At 50.8% G+C, this 19,797-nt stretch overlaps 2 protein-coding genes across 6 annotated transcripts; one reads left to right on the top strand and one right to left on the bottom strand.

Moving 5' to 3' along the window:
• Positions 1-2,788: 2,788 nt before the first annotated feature.
• ZNF16 (zinc finger protein 16) lies at positions 2,789-16,556 on the bottom strand. 5 transcript variants are annotated; one of them, XM_037529254.2, is made up of 3 exons: positions 15,978-16,220; positions 14,236-14,421; positions 2,789-6,674 (listed from the first exon to the last, which is right to left on the bottom strand). In XM_037529254.2, exons 2-3 carry the CDS (start codon positions 14,411-14,413, stop codon positions 4,858-4,860), a joined length of 1,995 nt encoding a protein of 664 aa, XP_037385151.1. In that variant the 5' UTR covers positions 14,414-14,421; positions 15,978-16,220; the 3' UTR covers positions 2,789-4,857. The 5 variants fall into 5 exon arrangements, with proteins under 5 accessions (XP_037385151.1, XP_037385211.1, XP_037384984.1 ...); XM_037529314.2 differs by lacking the exon at positions 15,978-16,220 and adding an exon at positions 16,520-16,556 and having other exon boundaries at positions 2,790-6,674; XM_037529087.2 differs by having other exon boundaries at positions 2,790-6,668; positions 15,147-16,226.
• A 579-nt stretch (positions 16,557-17,135) lies between these two features.
• On the top strand, positions 17,136-19,577 carry CUNH8orf33 (chromosome unknown C8orf33 homolog). The gene is made up of 5 exons (XM_037504376.2): positions 17,136-17,141; positions 17,230-17,490; positions 17,674-17,758; positions 17,906-18,052; positions 18,310-19,577. Exons 1-5 carry the CDS (start codon positions 17,136-17,138, stop codon positions 18,447-18,449), a joined length of 639 nt encoding a protein of 212 aa, XP_037360273.1. The 3' UTR covers positions 18,450-19,577.
• Positions 19,578-19,797: the final 220 nt, after the last annotated feature.

Raw genomic sequence — 19,797 nt, 5'->3', positions numbered from 1 at the left:
TAACCCTAATCCTGGCCAGGGATCAGACTCATGCTGGTGGCTGTCCATAGCTTCATAGTACTGAGACTTAACCCCTTGCGCAACCAGGGAGGACCCAACATAGGTTTTGTGTGTGTGTGTGTGTGTGTGTGTGTGTGTGTGTGTGTAGAAGAGCAGGCGTGCAGGCCAGAGTTGTGGGGATGAGAGGACTCCCCAGAGGCAGAGTGGGGAGCAGAGCAGGCAGAGGGAAGCAGCAGGGAGACAGGAAGGGTCTGCTGCACCCGTGTGGGTCAGCTCTGTGGCCATAGTGGTGACAGCGCTGAGACCCAACTCCTAGGCCACCAGGGAGGCCACAACATAATTGTTAATGACCCACAATCCAAGCAGCCAGGGCACTGGTCTGGGCAGAGGTTTTTTTTTATTTTTTAAATCATTATTATTTTTTTAGCATCAGAAGGGACTGAGACTATTTTTTTCTCTTAAAATTTACATATTTTAAAAAGATTTATTTATTTATGCATACAAGAACTGGGGTACAGGTCAGAGGTGCGGGAGTGAGAGGGCTCCCCAGAGACAGTGGGGAGCAGAACAGGCGGATCCTCTGAAATACACTGCTGATGGGAGCAGCGGGGAGACAGGAGAGGTCTACTGCACCATGTGGATCAGCTCCCTGGCTGGCCAGGGAATTGAACTCGTGCTGCAGTGGCTTTGTGATAGCTTGATAGTGCTGTTTTTAACCCCTGCGCCATCAGGGAGGCCCTAACGTTTATTTTTAAATTTTATATATTTTTTACATCATTCTTCATTTTTGTGCAATGTATGCTTTCTTATCTTGGTTATAGTCACCGTGAAATTCCCACCACCAGTTCACCCATGTACCATTACCATAGTCCCCTGTGCTCTTCTCACTCCTGTTTTGATCCTACTCCCTTCTCCCCCCTGCAGAATATCTCTGGTTTATAGTTGCTTGTTGATTTTGGTTTTCATTTTATTATAATTACTTCACCCCCCCATCACTTATTTGGATCCTCCACATTCCTCCTATAAGTGAAACCATCCGGTATATTTCTTTTTCTCTCTGGCTTATTTCACTGAGCATGATCTCTTCCAGCTCCATCCATGTTGCTGTGAATGGCATGAGTTGATCTTTTTTTTTAACATATATTTATTTATGCATACAGGAGCTGGGGTACAGGCCAGAGGTGTTGGGGGTGAGAGGATTCACCAGAGACAGAGTGGGGAAAAGAACAGGCAGTTGACTGAAGTATAGTGCTGAGGGGAGCAGCAGGTGAGTCAGGAGAGGTCTGCTGCGCCATGGGTTTGCTCCTTGGCTGGCCGTGCAATCGAACTCATGCTGCAGAGGCTGCGGACAGCTTCATAAGTTGCGTCTTAACCCACTGTGCCACCAGGGAGGCCCTGAGTTTATCTTTTTTGATTGCTGAGTAATATTCCATTGTGTATATGTATCACATCTTCTTGATCCAGTCATCTATTTTTGGGCATTTGGATTGTTTCCATAGTTTACCTACTGTAAATAATGCTGCAATAAACATGAGTGCAGGTGTCTCTTTGAATTAATGTTTTTGTGTCCTTTGGGTAGATACCTAGGAGTGGAATTGGTGGGTCATTTGGTAGCCCCATTTTTAGCAGATTGAGGATCCCCCATACGTATTTCCATAGTTTGCACTCCCACCAGCAGTGCAGGAGACTTCCCTTTTGTCCACATCCTCGCCAAATTTGTTGTTGCTAGCTTTTTTTTAAAAAAAGATTTATTTATGCATACAAGAGCTGGGGTACAGGCCAGAGTTGTGGGGGGTGAGAGGATCCAGCAGAGACAGAGTGGGGAACAGAACAGGCAGACTGACTGAAATAGACTGCTGAGGGGAGCAGTGGGAGAGACAAGAGAGGTCTGCTGCACCATGTGGGTAGCTCCCTGGCTGGCTGGGCATCGAACTCGTGCTGCAGAGGTTGCAGATTGCTTCATAGTGCTGTACTTAACCCCTTGCGCCACCAGGGAGGCCCTGTTGCTAGTTTTTTTGATATGTGCCATTCTCACTGGTGTAAGGTGGTATCTTATTGTGGTCTTGATTTGCATTTCCCTGATTACGAGTTATGTTGAACATTTTTTCATATGCCGGTTGGCCATTTGCATTTCCTCTTCAGAGAAATGTCTTTTTTTTTTTTTAAGATTATTTATTTATACAAGCACTGGGTACAGTCAGAAGCGTGGGAGGGTGAGAGAATTCACCAGAGACAGAGCGGAGAGCAGAACAGGGAGACTGATGAAGTACACTGCTGAGGGGAGCAGCAGGCAGCAGGAGAGGTCTGCGTGCTATGTGGGACCCTCGCCCGGTGGCCAGGATCAAACCCACGCTGCAGAGGCTGCGGACAGCTTCACAGTGTGGCGTACAACCACCTGCGGCACCAGGGAGGCCCAGAAGTGTCTTTTTTAGCTCTTCTGGGAAGAGGTTTTCCTCAGGCAAATGCGTGTGGGCTGTGTCCAGTATCAGAGGGCCCAAGTGCTCCATGGCCGATGCCAGGATGGAGTTTTGATTGAGAGAATTCATGTGTAGAGGTGCGTCTATGGCTTGCTAGGTGCCCAGTTGTCATTTGTATACTTTTTAAAAGAGTCTCTTTGCCCAGGGCCAGTGTGTCTAGGTGGGGAGGTTCTTCTGATTCACAACCTGTAGTTCAGAAGCACAGGCTGCAACCTGGGCTTGTGGCTCACACAAGTCTGATGGCACTCAATCTGCAGTGGAGGGCAGACTTGGGAGACTGATCCCTTAATCCATGGAATCTGACAGTATCTCCAGGTAGATAGTGTTAGAATTGAGGTGAATTCTCAAAACCCCTGATGTTATCCAAAGTCTTTTTGTCTGCACTGTCATTCACTTGCTTCTGGGAACCCAACTTAAGGGTTTTTGTGGGCATTTACTTTCCTGGGTTTGGACCTCAGCTTGCCTCTGACGCCCTCCCCCACTTGCTCTTTCATGAGTGATAACCCATTGGTTACATACTGCACCCAGGACAGTCTCATAGCTTTGTTCTCAAATACACAGATAGGTCTGGGATCAGACACAAAACCCAAGACCAGGCCTCCCTGGTGGTGCAAGGAGTTAAGCACCACACTACGAAGCAATGTGCAGCTTCTGCACCACGAGTTCGATCCCCGGCTGGCCAGGGAGCAACCCACATGACAAGGCAGACCTCTCCTATCTTGCCAGCTGCTCCCCTTAGCAGTGTATTTCAGGCAGTCTGTCTGTTCTTTTGCCCATTCTGTCTCTGGTGAGTCTTTTCACCCCCTTCATCTCTGGCCTGTACCCCAGCTTTTGTATGCATAAATAATCTTTAAAGAAAAAAACACAAAAACCCAAGACCATTTTAAGGAGACCCTAACCCCGTATTCTCACACCAATTATCAAAACTGCCAATTTTGGTCCATTAAATATCTAATAGAGGTTGTGATGGACTCAACAGTGTGACATGCAGCGTACTCGAGTGTATGTTGGCCTGCAGGCTGCTGGGCTGGTTAGTAAGCCAGAGCAAGAGCACAGACTCTGGATGGCATCACCATCTACACATCCTGCCCACAGCATCAATTCCAATTGTACAGTCACCTGCAGACAGATGGGTCCCCACCCATAAATTGGTTTGGGTATCAAGTCTGATGATATCACACACACCATGTAGGTTTGAAGACATTTGTTACTGAGGTCAGGGCTCCCTTCTCTCTGGACTGGCAAAGAAGAGACTGGCTTGGGCGTTTATTGTGGTTGGGGCTGGGTTGAGCAGGAATTTGGCAAAACACAAAGTGTTTCGAATCTTCCTCTGGTACCATAGAGGGGAGCTTTCTTATGAGTGAATCCAGATGTGTATAGGGATGAAGCTTAAATGCTATCAATGAATATAGAAAATAGGCTGACTGCTCATTTACCCTTGAGAGGTCTCAGAGGGAGATTTCTGAGTCATCCCCTGCCAGGCTCCCTTATTGTGGTTTGATCAGGACTCAGCCTCCTGCATACAGCAGAGATGACTTCAAAGAGTGACGCAGCCCCGTCTCAGGCTGTAGTTGTGTCCCTAGGAAATGTGTTCAGTGGTGGAGCTATGTGTGTATTCCTTCTTCCCCTACCTATGCCCCCTTCCTCCTTTCATCCTGAAACAGCCTCAGGTTTATCCAGGGGCAGCTGTTCTGGCTTTGGACTAAGCACTCCCTGTTCTGGAAGCAGAGGGAGGCACAGCTCCAAGAAAATGAGGAGGGGCCAGTCCTCCCCCGCTAGATGGTTTTCACAGGGGCTCCATGAATTCTGCTGATAAGTGGACTGGGAAAAACACTAACCTGAGTGCTGGTGGGGAAGCATAGGACTGGGTAGGGTCACTGTGCAGTCACAGCTGAGTCATGGGGATGGGAGGAGCAGAAACAGTGACCTCAGAATACAGACAAAGGGGAGGTAACTTGTGTCCAGTTACTGAATGGGAGGGACAAGAAAGGTGAGGAATTAGTGGTGATAAGTACACACCACATCTGGGGGAGGGTGACAGCGATCAGCCTGAAAAACTCATCTTTATTTTATGTAAACAGATCAACTACAGTCAGTGACAAAGAACTCACTGCTTAGGACTAAAGAATTATTGTGGTTAATCTCCAACCAAATGTCTGTTTCCTTTAATTACAGTAAAAAATCCTATTCATGAATATGCAGACTCTACAACTTTCCTAGCAGAAACAGCAGTCTGAGAACAAAACCTAAAATCAAAACAACAAAGAACAGTCAGTCATAAGAGGTGGGAGCAGTATTAGGGAGAGGGAGCCTGTAAAAGAGGTCTTAAGGGAGGGTCCACTTTGTGGCCAGTGGAACTGGAGGTGCAGCACACTGGATTTCACTCCCTGGCGTGAGTCACCTGGTGCTTGATCAGCTTTGATCGCTGGCTGAAGGCTTTCCCACAAACAGTGCAGCAGTAGGGTTTTACTCCAGTGTGAATCCTCTGATGTTGGATAAGGACTGAGCGCTGGCTGAAGGATTTCCCACACTCACCACACTTGTAGGGCCTCTCACCAGTATGGATTATTTGATGTTGAATAAGATGTGAGCTCTGGCTAAAGCCTTTCCCACACTCAACACATGTGTAGGGTTTTTCTCCAGTGTGCACTTTCTGGTGGTGAATGAGGTTTGAGCTTCGGTTGAAGGCTTTACCACACTGGTTACATTCATGGGGTTTCAACCCATTATGGATTCTCTGATGTTGAATGAGAGTTGAACTCTGGCTGAAGGTTTTTCCACATTCGGTGCACTCATAGGGCTTCTCTCCAGTGTGAACTCGCTGGTGAAGTATAAGGTTGGAGCTGCGACCGAAGGTTTTCCCACATTCTCGACACTCATAGGGCTTGTCACCTGTGTGCACGCCCTGATGCTGAATGAGGGCTGAGCTGTGGCTGAAGGCCTTCCCACAGACACTACATTCATAGGGCTTCTCTCCTGTGTGAATTATCTGGTGCTTTCTCAACACTGAGCTGTAACTGAAGGCTTTTCCACACACATTACACACATGAGGCTTCTCTCCAGTGTGAATTCTCCGATGCTGAATGAGGCTTGAACTCTGACTGAAGGCTTTCCCACAGTCACTGCACTTATAGGGTTTCTCTCCAGTGTGAACCCTGTGATGTTTAATGAGGTTGGAGACCCGGCTGAATGGCTTGCCACACTCAGTGCATGCGTAGGGTCTCTCTCCAGTGTGGACCCTCTGATGCTTGGTCAGGTGTGAGCTCTGGCTGAATGCTTTCCCACACTGATTACACTCAAAAGGCTTCTCACCTGTGTGAATCCTGTGGTGCTTAATAAGGTTTGAGCTCCGTCTAAAGGCCTTCCCACATTCATCACACACATATGGCTTCTCCCCAGAATGAATCCTTTGATGTTGTATGAGGTTTGAGCTCCGCCTGAAAGCTTTCCCACATTCACTGCATTCGTAGGGCTTCTCACTCACGTGGGACTTTTGGTGCTTCTTAAGGCTTGAGTTCTGGCTGAAGGCTTTTCCACAGTCATTACATACATGAAGTTTCTCTCCACTGTGGTTAACCTGATGCTTAATGAGGCTTGAGCGTACACTGAAGGCTTTCCCACATTCGCTGCACTGGTAGTGTTTTTCACTCACATGAGATCGCTGATGATTTTTAAAAATTGAGTTCTGGCTGAAGGCTTTTCCACAGTCATTACATATGAAGGACTTCTGTTCAGCGTGAATGATCTGATGCTGAACAAGATCAGGGTTTCCTCTGAAGGTTTTTCCACATTCATTACATATGAATGGGCTTTCAGTGGTATGAAGCCCCTCGTGGCTCGTTAGGTCTATACTGTGTTTGGCGCTTTGGGTACACATGTCGTATGTATGTGGCCTGTCTTCCTCATATGCTGTGGGGTTTGAACTTGGACTGAAGCTTTCCTCAAAACCATTGCAGTTCAGCTCTCTCTCCCCTAAGGGGCTCCAGCTCACCTGCTGGTAGGCAGATTGCACCAGTCTCTCACCATCAGGGACTCCCCAGTCTCTTTCTACTATGTCATCAGAGAACACGCCAAGCTCAGGGGCCTGGGTCACATCACCAGCACAGTTTTCTGGTATTCCTGCCAGCGATTCCAAATCTTCAGAAATTTCCTCCTGTAGAAACTCCTTGCCCTCACTTGTGGTGTCCCAGTCTGAAACTGACAAACATAAAGTCACTTGTAGGAAACAGGAAAATACTCGGAAAAGTCTCGAACTGGGCAACTCACAGGCCACTGTAGTCTCAGGTCTCTCAAGGGACCCAAGGAGGACACTGAGAGCTCCGGGGGGGTCAAGGCTGCACTGCAACCAGGGGAAGACCAGCCCCCTCAACAATTCCCATGTCTCAGGAAATTGCGGTATGGTTTCAAGTAAGTCCTGGCTCCTCTACTCCTTTTTCTCTCACCCACAATGGGTCATAGGCAAGTCCTTGACAGGACTCTACTTTGAAGCATGTCCCTAATCCAGATGCTCACCCCTCCCACTTGTACAAAGAGAACATTACCCACCTCAAGTTATATTTTATTTTTAAAAAGATTTATTTATTTATTTATACAAGCACTGGGTACAGTCAGAAGCGCAGAAGGGCGAGAGAATTCACCAGAGCCAGAGTGGGGAACAGAACAGGCAGACTGATGAAATACACTGCTGAGGGGAGCAGCGTGCGTGGCAGGAGAGGTCTGTGCGCCATGTTGGACCCTCGCCCGCGCCCAGTGATCGAACTGGTGCTGCAGAGACTGTGGGCAGCTCGCAACCCAGTGCTCAACCGCTGCGCCACCGGGGAGGCCCTCAAGTTGTATTTTAAAACATGCCGCCCTTCCACACCCCTTCCACTGATGTAGTGTCAGCTTCTCTGGCCAGTCTCCAGAGCACAGCTCTGGTCCTGATGGCTCTTGGTGAGCTGAGAACTGCAGCAGGGACTTGTGTGAAACGCCAGGTTCTGTCCATTTCAACAGAGGAGGCATCACAGACCATAACCTGTCCCACCAAAGTCACCTTCATCCCCCCAAATCTACCATTCTGACTGGCGTTAGCTGGACAAGTTCTTGCACACACAGTGTTTAAGGTTTTGCTCTATCTTTCTGAAGGGAAGATGCAAATACACAAGTTTGCCACACCCGAAAGGCCCGGCACCTCCCTCTCCTGTCTTCATGCTTGAAGATCTCTCACTTGGGACACCGACACCAGGCTGCTGCCATCTTCTTCTGCCTGGGCATCGAGTAGCTTCCAAGTCCCACACCCCCTTCTACTCACAGGCTGGTGACATCAGAGTGCTTCAACATCCTCCCAGGTGCTGCCTGAGCTCACTCCCACCTCTCTTCACCTCAACCTACTGCTTCCTGAGTAGGGTGCACACACCCACCTTAGGGTATGCTCTGCCTGGAACACCCTCCCCAGACTGTCCTTGGGTTTGCTCCTTCCCTCTCTCCCAGCTTCACTGGAGAGGCCTCCCTGCTGCTGCTCATTGCTGTCTCCCGTGGTCCTGACTGTTCCCCAACAGGATTGCGGCCCAGGACTACTAGGTGGCTTCTGACCTGGCTAGAGTCAGTAACAATGCCGGCTCGGTGGGTGGGTGACAGCACCCCCCACCCTCTTTGGGCTGGTCACCCTCTGATCCAACCCTCAGGTTAGGCTGATACCACCTGTCCCCATTTGAAATTTCTGGGATCCACCGCAGCTGCATTCTCCTTCCTTGTGTCCTCCGTCCAGACCCAGGCCCTCTGCCAGCTTGGCCACGTCTGGGGGGACAGTTCACCTGACCCGTGGCCCAGTGCACTGCTATGGTGCCCACAGCCAGAAGCCCCTGCACACTTCTTGCCCCCTGCATGGAGACCACAGCAGGCACTTCTCCTGCGGACGCGGCTACAAGGCTGGCACAGATCTCAGCCCCATGTTTTCCTTTCCTGCTGCTCAGGTAGGCTGTCATACAGCTCACACACTGTATCCCCCACGATCCTCAGAGCCCCCAGGTAAATGAGGTCTCGAGAGGCCTTGTATTAAAAAACCAACCACCAATAACCATCCATTAATCCTGACTCACCACACACCCTGTTCGCCTCTGGTAACCTGTTTGGTTTTCAGTGTCCACTAGTTTATTTTCTTGTGTTTTTTCCACTTAGTTTCCTCATATTGTCCATGTAGGTGGAATTATTCCACCAGCAACATGAGGGTTCCAGTTTCTCAACATTCTGCCAACACCTATTATTTTCAATAGCTAATAAACGACCAGTATCTTTATCTCTCTAATTTAGATTTGCATAATTGTCTCTTTCCATTTTCTGCAGATGGGAAGATTTTGCCTTTCCCTGTAGCGTGACAGCACTCCACAGTGTTATCTGCCTCCCTGACTGTGTCACCAGTCAGCGGGGACTGAGGTGAGAGACACTGCTGTGGACACTGGGCACATAACTCTGAGTCTGGACAGACACCTGGACGTGGGAAAGCTGGATCATGTGGTAGTTCCAGTTTTAGTTTTTTTTAGTAGGCTTGTTCATGCTGCTTTTATGGCAAAGTTTCAAAAGCAAATACAGTTGCTTGCTCTGTCCTCACTGTCCCTGACCATGACACCCAACTGGAGAAAGGGGTGAAACTCTGAGCCCTTCTAAAACAACCAACCTGCTAGTGTTTCCCGAGACAAGACGCTCCAGGTCTGTGAAGCAGCTTGAACAGACCCGCCTCAAAACCAGGCGTGGAGTGCTAGGTGCCACTGCCCGCTGCTGGGGGCCCAGTGGGGCCACCCGTCCACCTTCCCCAACCACCTGCCTCAAGGTCCAAGTGGCCGTGCACATTAGGTGGGCGCTCTACCAGTCTTTTTATTTATTTATTTATTCATTCATTCATTTATTTATTTATTTTTAATAGAGGCATGTTTTATTTATTTATTTATTTATTTATTTATTTATTCGTTTGTTTGTTTTGTTTATACAAGCACTGGGTACAGTCAGAAGCGCGGGAGGGTGAGAGAATTCACCAGAGCCAGAGCGGGGAGCAGAGCAGGCAGAAGGACCAAAGCACACCGCTGAGGGGAGCAGCGGGCGGCAGGAGAGGTCTGCGCGTCCATGTGGGACCCTCCTCTGGTGGCCGGGGAGCAGCCGGGGATCGATCCAGCGCTGCAGAGGCTGCGGGCAGCTTCGCAACCCAGCGCTCAACCGCTGCGCCACCGGGGAGGCCCCGCTCTACCAGTCTTTCATCTACTACAGAGGCTTCATTTTCATTTTACTTAATTTATTGAGGTGAAGTTCATAAACAGAAGTCCCCATTTTCAATGAACATTCAGCGACATAAAATGCATATTCATATGCCATCACCTCTGCTCTCTTGTTCCGGAACACTTCCATGCCTCTAAAAGCTTCCCCGACCATTAACAGTTTATCTCCTTCTCTGCCCCACCCTCACCCCACTCCTGGAGACAATCCACATTGTCTCCAGGAATCTACCTCATCCTGGTATCTCCTATGAGTCACAGCACCGACTAGCCTGATATTTCTCAATCAATGGATATACTGCTTTTTGTTTACCCACTCACCCACTTATGCCGACATCTGGGCTGTAGCACCTGTTGGTTTGCGAGTATGATGTGCAGTACCTGTGTGCCTGCCTTTAATTTTCTGGTTACTTATCTAGGAGTGGAGCTGCAGCTGCATATGGTAATGCGATGTTTAAACTTTTCCAAATTGTTTGCCTTGTGGTTGCACCATTTAACACACTCAGTTTTTCCACATCCCCATCGATGCTTTAGTTTGCTATTATAGCCAGCCAGTGGGTATGATGAGGGGACTCTCCTTTTGATTTGCATTTTCTGAATCACTAATGAATTTGAGCACCTTTTCTCTTGCTTGTTTGTACATTTTTTAAGTGTATTTTTTTTAAGATTTATTTATTTATGCATACAAGAGCTGGGGTGCAGGCCAGAGGTGCAATGAGAGGATTCACCAGAGACAGAGCGGGCAGCAGAACAGGAAGATCTACTGAAACACACTGCAGAGGGAAGCAGCTGCACGGTGTGGGTCAGCGCCCTGGCTGGGATCGAGCTTAGGCCACAGTAACTGGGGATAGCTTGATAGCGCTGACACTTTAACCCCAGAGCCCAGGGAGGCCATAATGAGAACTTTTAAGATCAAGTCTTAGCAACTTTCAAATGTAATACAGTGCACACATGCAATGCAGCATGATTAACTCTTATCACGGTGCAGTATCATCCATGCAGGTTACATAGTTTTAACTTGGAAACTTGTATCTTTGACTCCTTCAAGCATTTCCTCCTTCTCCCATCAACATGTCCTCTGTATCTGTACTACTATTTTTTATGTGATTCTACATGTACGGCTGCATTGAGAATAATGCCCCAGGGGCCAGCTACATGGTCGCAAAGATTTCAGTTCTTATCTTTAGGTTGCTGGACCATTTTGAGTCAATTTTTAAATATAGCATGAGATGGGGGTGCTTGGCTCTGCTCTTCCATGTGTGGACATGCTTTTGGCCAGCACCATTTGTTGAAGTGAGTTATCTTTCTTCACGGAATGGTCTTGGCATCCTTGCTAAAAATCATTTGACCACATGTATATGGATTAATGTCTAGGCGCTCAATGATATCATATTGTATCATATTGATATGAACATCTACCCTTATGTTAGCACCAGACTGTTTTGATTACTGCATTTTTGTAGTAAGTTTTGAAACTGGGAAGTGCAAACCTCTGACCTTGTTCTTTTTCAAGCTTGCTTTGGCTATTTGAGGCCCTGTGTCATTTCATTGGAATCTGAGACACCATGTTCCCATTTCTGCTAAAAAGGTTGTTGGACTTTTGATAGAAATTTTTTGAATATGTAGACTGAATATTGACATTTTAACACTATCAAGCCCAACCATGGACATGGGGTGTCTTTCCAGTTATTTTCATCATCTTTACACATCAGTGTTTTGTAGTTTTCCCTAAACAAGTGTCTCACTTCCTTGATTAAATATATTTGTAGGTATTTTTCTCTTTTTGGTGTTATTATAAATGAATTATTCTAATTTCTTTCTCAAAATTTTCTTTGCTGGTGTACAGAAACAACAGATTTTGTATGTACTTGAAACCTGAAACTTTGCTAATTCCTTTGTTAGTTCTAGTAGTACATTAGTGGATTCTCTGGGATTTACTACATTTGTTATGATATCTTATGAACAGTCTAACTTCCTTCACAACTTCAGTGCCTTTTATTTCTTATTCTTGCCTGCTTGCTCTGATTAGAATTTTTAGTGCAATTTAGAACAATGGTGAAAACAGGAATATTTTCCTAATCTCAGGGGAAACTATTAACCTTTCAGTACTGTGTATGTTAGCTGTGGGTTTTTAATTAACATCCTTCCGAATGTTGAACAGGTTCCCTTGTTTCATGAATTGAGTGACTTTTCTTTTATTATCATGAAGTTGCTTTACTTTGTCAGATACATTTTCTGTATCAACTGAAATGATTATGAATTTTTCTCCTTCATTCTGTTAATGTGGCAAATAGCATTGGTTTTCTTATACTGGGACTATTCTTGTGTTCCTGGGTTAAATCCCACTTCGTCATGCAGTACACTACTTTTAATATGCTGTCAGATTGTTTTTTATTCTTTTAAAGATTTATTTATTTATTTATTTATACAAGCACCGGGTACAGTCAGGAGCACAGGAGGGCGAGAGAATTCACCAGAGCCAGAGCAGGGAGCAGAGCAGGCAGAAGCAGCAGGGGATCGAACCGGTGCTACAGAGGCTGCGGGCAGCCTCACAACCCAGCGCTCAACTGCTGTGCCACCGGGGAGGCCCCAGATTTAGTTTTGCTACTACTTGTTGAAGGTGTTGCATATATAAATGTAAAAGGTCTTGACATATAATTTTGTTCTCGAGCTAGCTCTTCTTTTTTTTGTGACAGTATGAGAAAATTGGTATTAATTCTTCTTTACCTGTTTGGTAGAATTTACCAGTGAATTACCAGTAATTTGATCCAGGACTGTTTTTCTTTTTGGTTAGACAATTTATTACAGATTCAATTTAATTGCTATAGATGTGTTCAGGTTTTCTGACTATCCTCAAGTCCTTTTGGTAATTTGTATTATTTATTTATTTATTTATTTTTAGCACATTTATTTTTTTTTTAATTTTATTTATTTATGCATACAGGAACTGGGGTGCAGGCCAGAGATGTGGGGGTGAGAGGATTCACCAGAGACAGAGTGGGGAGCACAACAGGTGGATCCACTGAAATCCACTGCTAAGGGGAGCAGCAGGGAAACAGGAGAGGTCTGCTGTGCATGTGGGTCAGCTCCCTGGCCTGGGATCGAACTTGTGCTGCAGATGCTGCGGACAGATTCATTGTGCTGTGCTTAACCCCCTTGTGCCACTAGGGAGGCCCCCAATCTGTATTTTTTTTTTTAAGATTTATTTATTTATGCATACAAGAACTGGGGTACAGTTCTTGTGGGAGGTTAGAGGACTCACCAGAGACAGGGTGGGGAACAGAACAGGCAGACTAACTGAAATACACTGCTGAGGGAAGCAGCGGGCTAGTCAGGAGAGGTCTGCTGCGCCATGTGGGTATCTCCCTGGCTGGGAATCTAACTTGTGCTGCAGAGGCTGCGAACAGGTCCATAGGTTGCATCTTAACCCCTTGTGCCACCAGGGAGGCCCCCAATTTGTGTTTTTTATTTATTTAAGATTTATTTATTTATGCATACAAGAGCTGGGGTACAGGCCAGAGGTGCAGGGTGGTGGTGAGAGGATTCACCAGAGATAGAGTGGGGAACAGAACAGGCAGATTGAGCAGTGGGCGAGTCAGGAGAGGTCTGCTGTGCCATGTGCGTTGCTCTCTAGCTGGCTGGGGATAGAACTCGTGCTACAGAGGCTGCATATTGCTTCACAGTGCTGTGTTTAACCCTTTGCGCCTCCAGGGAGTCCCAATTTGTATTTTTTTTTTTTTTAAAGATTCTATTTATTTATTTATACAAGAACCGGGGTACAGGCCAGATGTGCAGGAGGGTGAGAGGATTCACCAGAGACAGAGCGGGGAACAGGAAGACTTATGAAATACACTGCGGAGGGGAGTAGTGGGCAAGACAGGAGAGGTCTGCCGCACCATGGGGGACCCTCGCCAGCCAGCCGGGATCGAACTGGAGCTGCAGAGGCTGCGGACAGCTTCACAGTGCTGTGCTCAACTGTTTGCGCCACCAGGGGAGGCCCCCAATTTGTATTTTTTAAAGGACATTTTTTTCACCTAGGTTAACTAATTTCACAGTGCATAACTTAAAATATTCTTTTATGGTCCTTTTTACTTCTGTAAAGCTTTCAGCAATGTCCCCATTTTCATTTCTGATTTTTGCTTTTTGTTTCTTACCTATTTTGTCAGTTTAAAGATTTGTCAACTTTATTGATCTTTTTAAAGAATCACATTTTTATTTCATTATTTTCTACTCTGTTGTATTTACATTTATTAGTTTTTTTGTTTACACTCAGGTAGGGCTCTGAAAGGGCTGGGAGTAACCGGACAGCAAGGCCAAGCCCTGCCAGGGCAGAACCTGGCCACAGAGTCACACTGCCCTGTGACGGGCGAGAACACCAGGGCAGCCAGGGGCCAGGCAGCCTCTGGGACCTCCGCTTTGGACCTGACAATGGCACAGACGCCTCCTAGGGTGCGTGTGGCAGCTGCACGGACCCCGTGCCCCACAGCCAGAGCATCAGAGGTGCCTGCTCCTATTACCTGGCTGTTGATGGTGAGGGGGGCTGTTTCCTCGCTTGGCATCATCATGGCAGACAGGTCCACAGAATGCAGGTCCAGGGCGGGTCACACAGACATGGGCCGTGGGTGTCCAAGGGGATGGTCCAGACACTGAGAGCTCCATCTCTACTTCCTCGGGGCGAGCCCTGAGGCTGGGCATGGCCGGGCCTGGAGATCAGCAAGGAAATGGGTGAGCGTGCAGAGAGGCTAGCTCTGGGGATCTGTTCCCACAAGGTCTGGTGCTGGGTGTCAGCGGCTGATGCCATGTTTCCTGACCCTGGACCCAAAAGGATGATCAACTGGCTGTGGGTACAGACTCCCGAGCCAAGGCCACGGGCAGGAGGGGTTGCGTACACAGCACCCACCATTCCCCAAAACCTGAACAGGCCCAATCTGCCAAGACAGGGGAGCAGCTAATGGAGCCTGTGCCCGCTGCCTCCTCCCGACACAGTACCCTCAAGGCGGACCACCAGACCCACTGAGAAGCTTGGACAGCCTGCGCTGCCCACATACACATGGCCACAGCCCAACGATCAGTTCCAAGTTGTGGCCTCCTGGCAGCAGCTGGTAGGTGTCCCCATGCCCACACTCTTGGGCTGTCCCCCGTGTACAATCAGCCCCCCACCCCATGGTCCATGTTGGTTCCCAGGCTTCATGTCTGTAACTGCACCATATACCCTCTGCTTAATGTGTCCAGTCCTGAAGCGTCAACACCCCTGGGTCTGTGAAAACTCCCAAACTTGGGCCTATCTCTAGCCTTAACTACTCCCACTGAACAGGAAACAGGACACTATTCCCTGGACCCTGCCCCTCCCCCTGCCCATCTGCAAATGCACCATGCCCTGCCCGATGCCCACCAGGAGCAAGGCTTGATCTCCTGCCCCCTCACTCACATTGCACAACCGACAGCCACCTGGCCCCTCTGCCAGTTAGGAGGCAGAAAAGATGATGCAGTAAATGTTGGCAGAGTGCTTTATGGATACTACCTGCCAGCCTGTATCCTGGATTCTCCGCTTGCATGCATATTTTCATTGTTTGGTTGTGTCAAGGTCTGTTATGGGGGCAGTGTGGCCATTATTATTATATTTCCTTTGAGGAGTCAAAGGAAATGCACCAGTGAGGTGGACAAATACTCTAGGCAGAGGCAGCAGGAAAGGGGCAGAGACCAGGGGCACTGAAACCAGGCTCAGTTAGAGGGCCTTGGGAAGGTGAAAAAGGGTAGGGGCAGGACAGGGAGGATGCCTGGACAGAGCTCAGAGGCAGTGACGCTAGGGAGCAGGCTATGAGAGGCCTTGGCTGCTGGATGAAGATGAGGCACTGACCACTTTCCCCCTAGGACAAACTAATGAAGCATTTCAAGGCTGTCCTGGCGTGGGCGCTCAGGGGGTGGCCGGGTGTGAGCTGAAGCAGGGAAGCCCTGAAGAAAGCATCACTCCGTGGGGTAACTTAGGGGGAACAAGCTTCACTCCCTCTCCCAAGGGGAGACTCAATCATTTACATATCTATTCATTTCCCTTTAGTGAAAAATTCTTGAAACTATTGTCGCTGAGTAGGGGCAGCCACAAGGCTCCATATGCAAACGGCAAAGGCCCCAGTGACCACCTCCCGGCCAGTACACTCTCCTGTCCAGATTATTCTAGGCTTAGGCAAGCAAATGTGTGCATTTCTTTTCCTTTTTATGATAAATTGTACCAAAACATGCTCATTTAACACCTTGTTTTTACCTCCGTGCGTGTGGGATCTAGCCGAGCAGCCAGACAGTGGTCGGCAACCGCCCCTCCCCTGGGTCCCGGCGGGCGCCTCCAGGTGGGGGCGCGCTCCACCCCAGCAAGGAGACGGTGGCGGGATCAGGGTCAAGGCCCCGGCTACCCTGGTGGAGCCGATGGAACCGCACGAAAGTTCGACGCCTGGGCCGATTTGGACGGGCGCCGACTGAGGCGTGCGCAGCGGGAGCCACGCCGGCCCCGGTCAAGGAACAGGCGCCCCAAGGCGTCGGGCTGTCAGCCACCCCCACGCGCTCGGGTCAGCGCTGAGCAGACACCCCAGGGCTCGGCGGCAGCGCCCCAAAGGGCCGAGCCCCTCGCCGGGGCCGCTTCCCCCGGCGGAGAACCCGCCCTGACAAAGCCTCTCGGCCGGCCCCCGCCGTCGCCCAGCTGTGACGCCCGCCCCGCGCTCTCCGCCGGTCGGGACGCGCCCCCCCGCGCCGGCCCCGCCCCCGCCCCCGCCCCCAGGCGTCCAGGCCGCGGCGGCCGGGCCCGGCACCCACCGCGGGGCTAGCGGGACGCGCGCCGGCTGCGGACGGCACTCGGGAGGGCGCCCCAGCCCGCGGCTCGGCCTGGAGCCCCGGAAGTCCCGCCCGACTTCCGCCCTGTGCCCCCCCCCGTTCGGGCCGGGGCGCCGCGCTAGGCGGCTGGAGGCCGCCGACTCCGTGGTCGGAGTCGGGCGGGGCCTCGGCCAGGACAGGGGCCGCGGGCGCACTCGGGGAGCTGGGGCCTTCCGTCCGGAATGGAGACGGGACACTGGGCTCCGAGCGCTCGCGCTTCCCAGAGGCGTACACGCCGCCTCCGCCGCCACATTTCCCCGTTAGGATACAAAGTCCACGGCGCCTTCCGGGTCCTGGCGCGGCGTGCACGCCCCCACCCCCCGCCCCGCCCCGCCCCGCCCCGCCCACCGGGCCCGCCCCGCCCAGCAGGACCGGCCGCGCGCACCGGGCCCCGCCTCGCAGATCGCCCCGCCCACCCCGCCCCCGCAGGCCGCCCCGCCCCTGGCCCCGCCCCCCGCGCCCCCGCGCCGGCGGAACGCTGTGCCCAGCCGCGTTTCCGGAGGGACGTGTTTCGCGCTGGGCCCGCGGCCCTCCGTAGCATCCGGCGGCGGCCGCGCGCATGGCGGTGAGCGGCGCGGGGAAGACGCGGGGTGGTGGGGCCGGGCGCGGTGGGCGGACCCCCGCGACTCACGTGCTGCTCGCCCTTCCACCAGGCCCTGGGACCTCCGGCCCGGGAGACACCGGCGGCCCCAGGCGCCGCGCGCGCCCCGCCCCCGGCGGCCCCTGAGCGGCCCCGTCCGGCGCGTCCCTGCCCCGCCGGCCCCCGGGCGCTCTGCGCGGGCGGCGCGGGGGACGCGTCCTCCAAGATGCGAGAGAAGAAGGGATCCCGGCGTGGGGCTCCGGTGCCGGCTGGAGGCGGGAAGGCCCCGGAAAAGCCGGTCCCAGAGGAAGCCCCCCCGAGCGCGGAGGCCCAGGCAAGGAGCGGTCGCCGCCGGAGGGCGGGGTCCCGGGTGCAGTCTGGGCGAGGTGCGGTCTAGGATTTGCGTTTAAGGCGGCGGCGGCACGGGATGTGGGGGTTGGGGGGGCCCTGCGGGGTGGTCGCGCACGGGGCCGGGTTCCCTCTCACACCTTACCCTGCGCGCCCCAATCCATCGCAGGCGGAGCAGCTGGCCCGGGAACTGACCTGGTGCGTGGAGCAGCTGGAGCTGGGCCTCAAGATGCAGAGACCCAGCCCGAAACAGAGTGAGTGGCTCTGGGTAGGGTTGGTGGGAGGGGAGTGGTGGCCGTGTTCGCCTGCATGTGCCGCCAGGGGATGGGTTGCCTCCTCCGTGGAAGCGCGGTAGGAGGTGAGGGTGGAGGTGGCGACTAGTTACCTGTTTTCATCCGCAGAAGAGCAAGCTCTTGGGGCCATCCGAACCCTGTGCAGCGGAAAAACTCCCCTTCCCCGGAAGAGGCAGCTGATGCGCTCCTGGTTTGGGGATTACAGGGCTCGCATGGAGGCCGAGCGGCAGGAGGCCCTGCGGGCTCTCAGGGCTGGTGAGGAGCTGGCTCAAGGGGCAGGGAGGAGGCCTTGGCAGTAAATGAAGCCGCTCAGAGCAGTGGAGCTGGCAGCGCAGAAGGGCTCAGTGAAGTCTGGGCCTTGGAGGCCGGGGTGGCCAACTGGTGCCCTTTTCTGTCACCTTAAATAGAGGGCAATGGTCATTCCTACCTTAGAATTTTCATTGAATGCCAAGTTGTTGCAGCTGCATGGGCACAGTTAAGCTCATCCCTGACTGTGACTTACTTCCCTACAGCAGCCCACTGTGCCCGGGTGGGGCCTGTAGATGAGGCCACCAGAAGGAAGAACAGAAGGGTCTGCAGGCTCCGCTTGGCAGGGGGAGCCAGGGCCACCCAGGACACTCCTGATGAAGAGTTTAGGTTCAACTTCTTCTGACCTCTTCCAGTCCTGGAACAGCCTGGTCTCTGGGTGCAGGGGGGCTTGTCCTGGGTGTAGGCCTTTCTGGGAATGCTGTGTCTGGCACATGTGGGGTTGGTCTTTCTCTGATTAGTGTGTAACTAATGAGGGCAAATTACGTGATCAGATGATTTATCCATGTGGAGTGAGAGAGCACAATTACTTTTATGTCAGCTTTTTTGAGGCCTACGTAAAAATGCTTTCAACATTCAGTTGCTTATATTCTCAATGAACCCAATGGCCCAATCTCTCTTCCTCTTGGATGGCAGATTCTTGGCCCCATGGAAGCTATTGGACAAACTCCCTTTTCCACCTGAAATTCTAGTCCTTGTTCCCCTAGAGGATTCCCCTAGTTTAGAATACAACACTGTGTATTAGATATTATTCTTCTTTGTTCATGAAATTACAGCACTGTTGTTAAACTAGATATTCCCAGGTGGAGATATTTTACAGTATTTTTGGTGCTAATTATGTGGAAGAAATCTTAACTCCCTAGTCCTCAACTATAAGAATACAGGAGATTTTGTGAGGATAATATATGAGACACTTGGAAAAATAAAACTATTAAAAACACTCATAATGTAATCATGCATATGTTTGGGATCATAAATTGAAAAGTCAGTCACCCCTTGGAACATGAAGTCAAGGTAAACAATGATGAGAATTTGATTGTATCTAGTTCAAATGCTGTAATGACTGTGATCTGAGATGCTGGAAATGGAAACATCCCAAGGGACTGTCTCAGTAACTGGCCACAGGAACCTGATAGACTAGGCTGAGCTACAGGAGGACCTCGGACACATGCCTGAAGGCTGGAGGCTAAGGCCTAGTGTCAAGGTTTAGGGTTGAGATAAGGGGTGAGGGCCATGAGTCAGAGAGTTAGGTCAGAGTTTATATAGTCAGCGGACCTCTTGAGACAGGATTCTTGCACTTAATGCGTCTCCCATGTCTTCAGGCTTTGATGCCACGTTTCTTTCTACTGTGAATGGTATTCAATTGCATGCATGGGGTACAAAAGAGATTTTTCCCTCTACTTTTCCAGATTCTTGGCTGAGATCACCTTCCCCCAATTTAAAAAAGGGACACATTAGCAGGATAAAAACAAATCTGGTCACATGCATCCCCCCCACCCCCCCCACCCCATGCTTGCAGGGCACCCAGAACAGCCCAGTGCCCACCGTGGGACTCAGGGCGCCAGGGCTTTCTTCTGGGGTCCTGTGACTATTGCAGCTTTGCTTTTGCATTTTGCAGTTGTCTAGGGACTGGTGTTGGGTAACACCACACTGATAAAGAAACGGGAGTCGTGGAGCAGGCTACATAATGCAGG

This window comes from Talpa occidentalis, unplaced genomic scaffold (genome assembly GCF_014898055.3).
Source record: "Talpa occidentalis isolate TD23 unplaced genomic scaffold, MPIMG_talOcc4v2.1, whole genome shotgun sequence".
Lineage (NCBI taxonomy): Eukaryota > Metazoa > Chordata > Mammalia > Eulipotyphla > Talpidae > Talpa > Talpa occidentalis.
The sequence above is the reverse complement of the archived record's forward strand: the minus strand, read 5'-3'. Positions and strand labels throughout refer to the sequence as shown.

Coding starts and splice junctions, on each gene's coding strand:
- ZNF16 (XM_037529019.2), bottom strand. CDS start 15,285: ATGAAAATATGCATGCAAGCGGAGAATCCAGGATACAGGCTGGCAGGT. Junction 14,422..15,146: donor GTGGCTGTCGGTTGTGCAAT/GTGAGTGAGGGG, acceptor GCTGATCTCCAG/GCCCGGCCATGCCCAGCCTC. Junction 6,675..14,235: donor CCCTCACCATCAACAGCCAG/GTAATAGGAGCA, acceptor TATGTTTGTCAG/TTTCAGACTGGGACACCACA.
- CUNH8orf33 (XM_037504376.2), top strand. Junction 17,491..17,673: donor CCCCGAGCGCGGAGGCCCAG/GCAAGGAGCGGT, acceptor AATCCATCGCAG/GCGGAGCAGCTGGCCCGGGA. Junction 17,759..17,905: donor GAGACCCAGCCCGAAACAGA/GTGAGTGGCTCT, acceptor TTTCATCCGCAG/AAGAGCAAGCTCTTGGGGCC.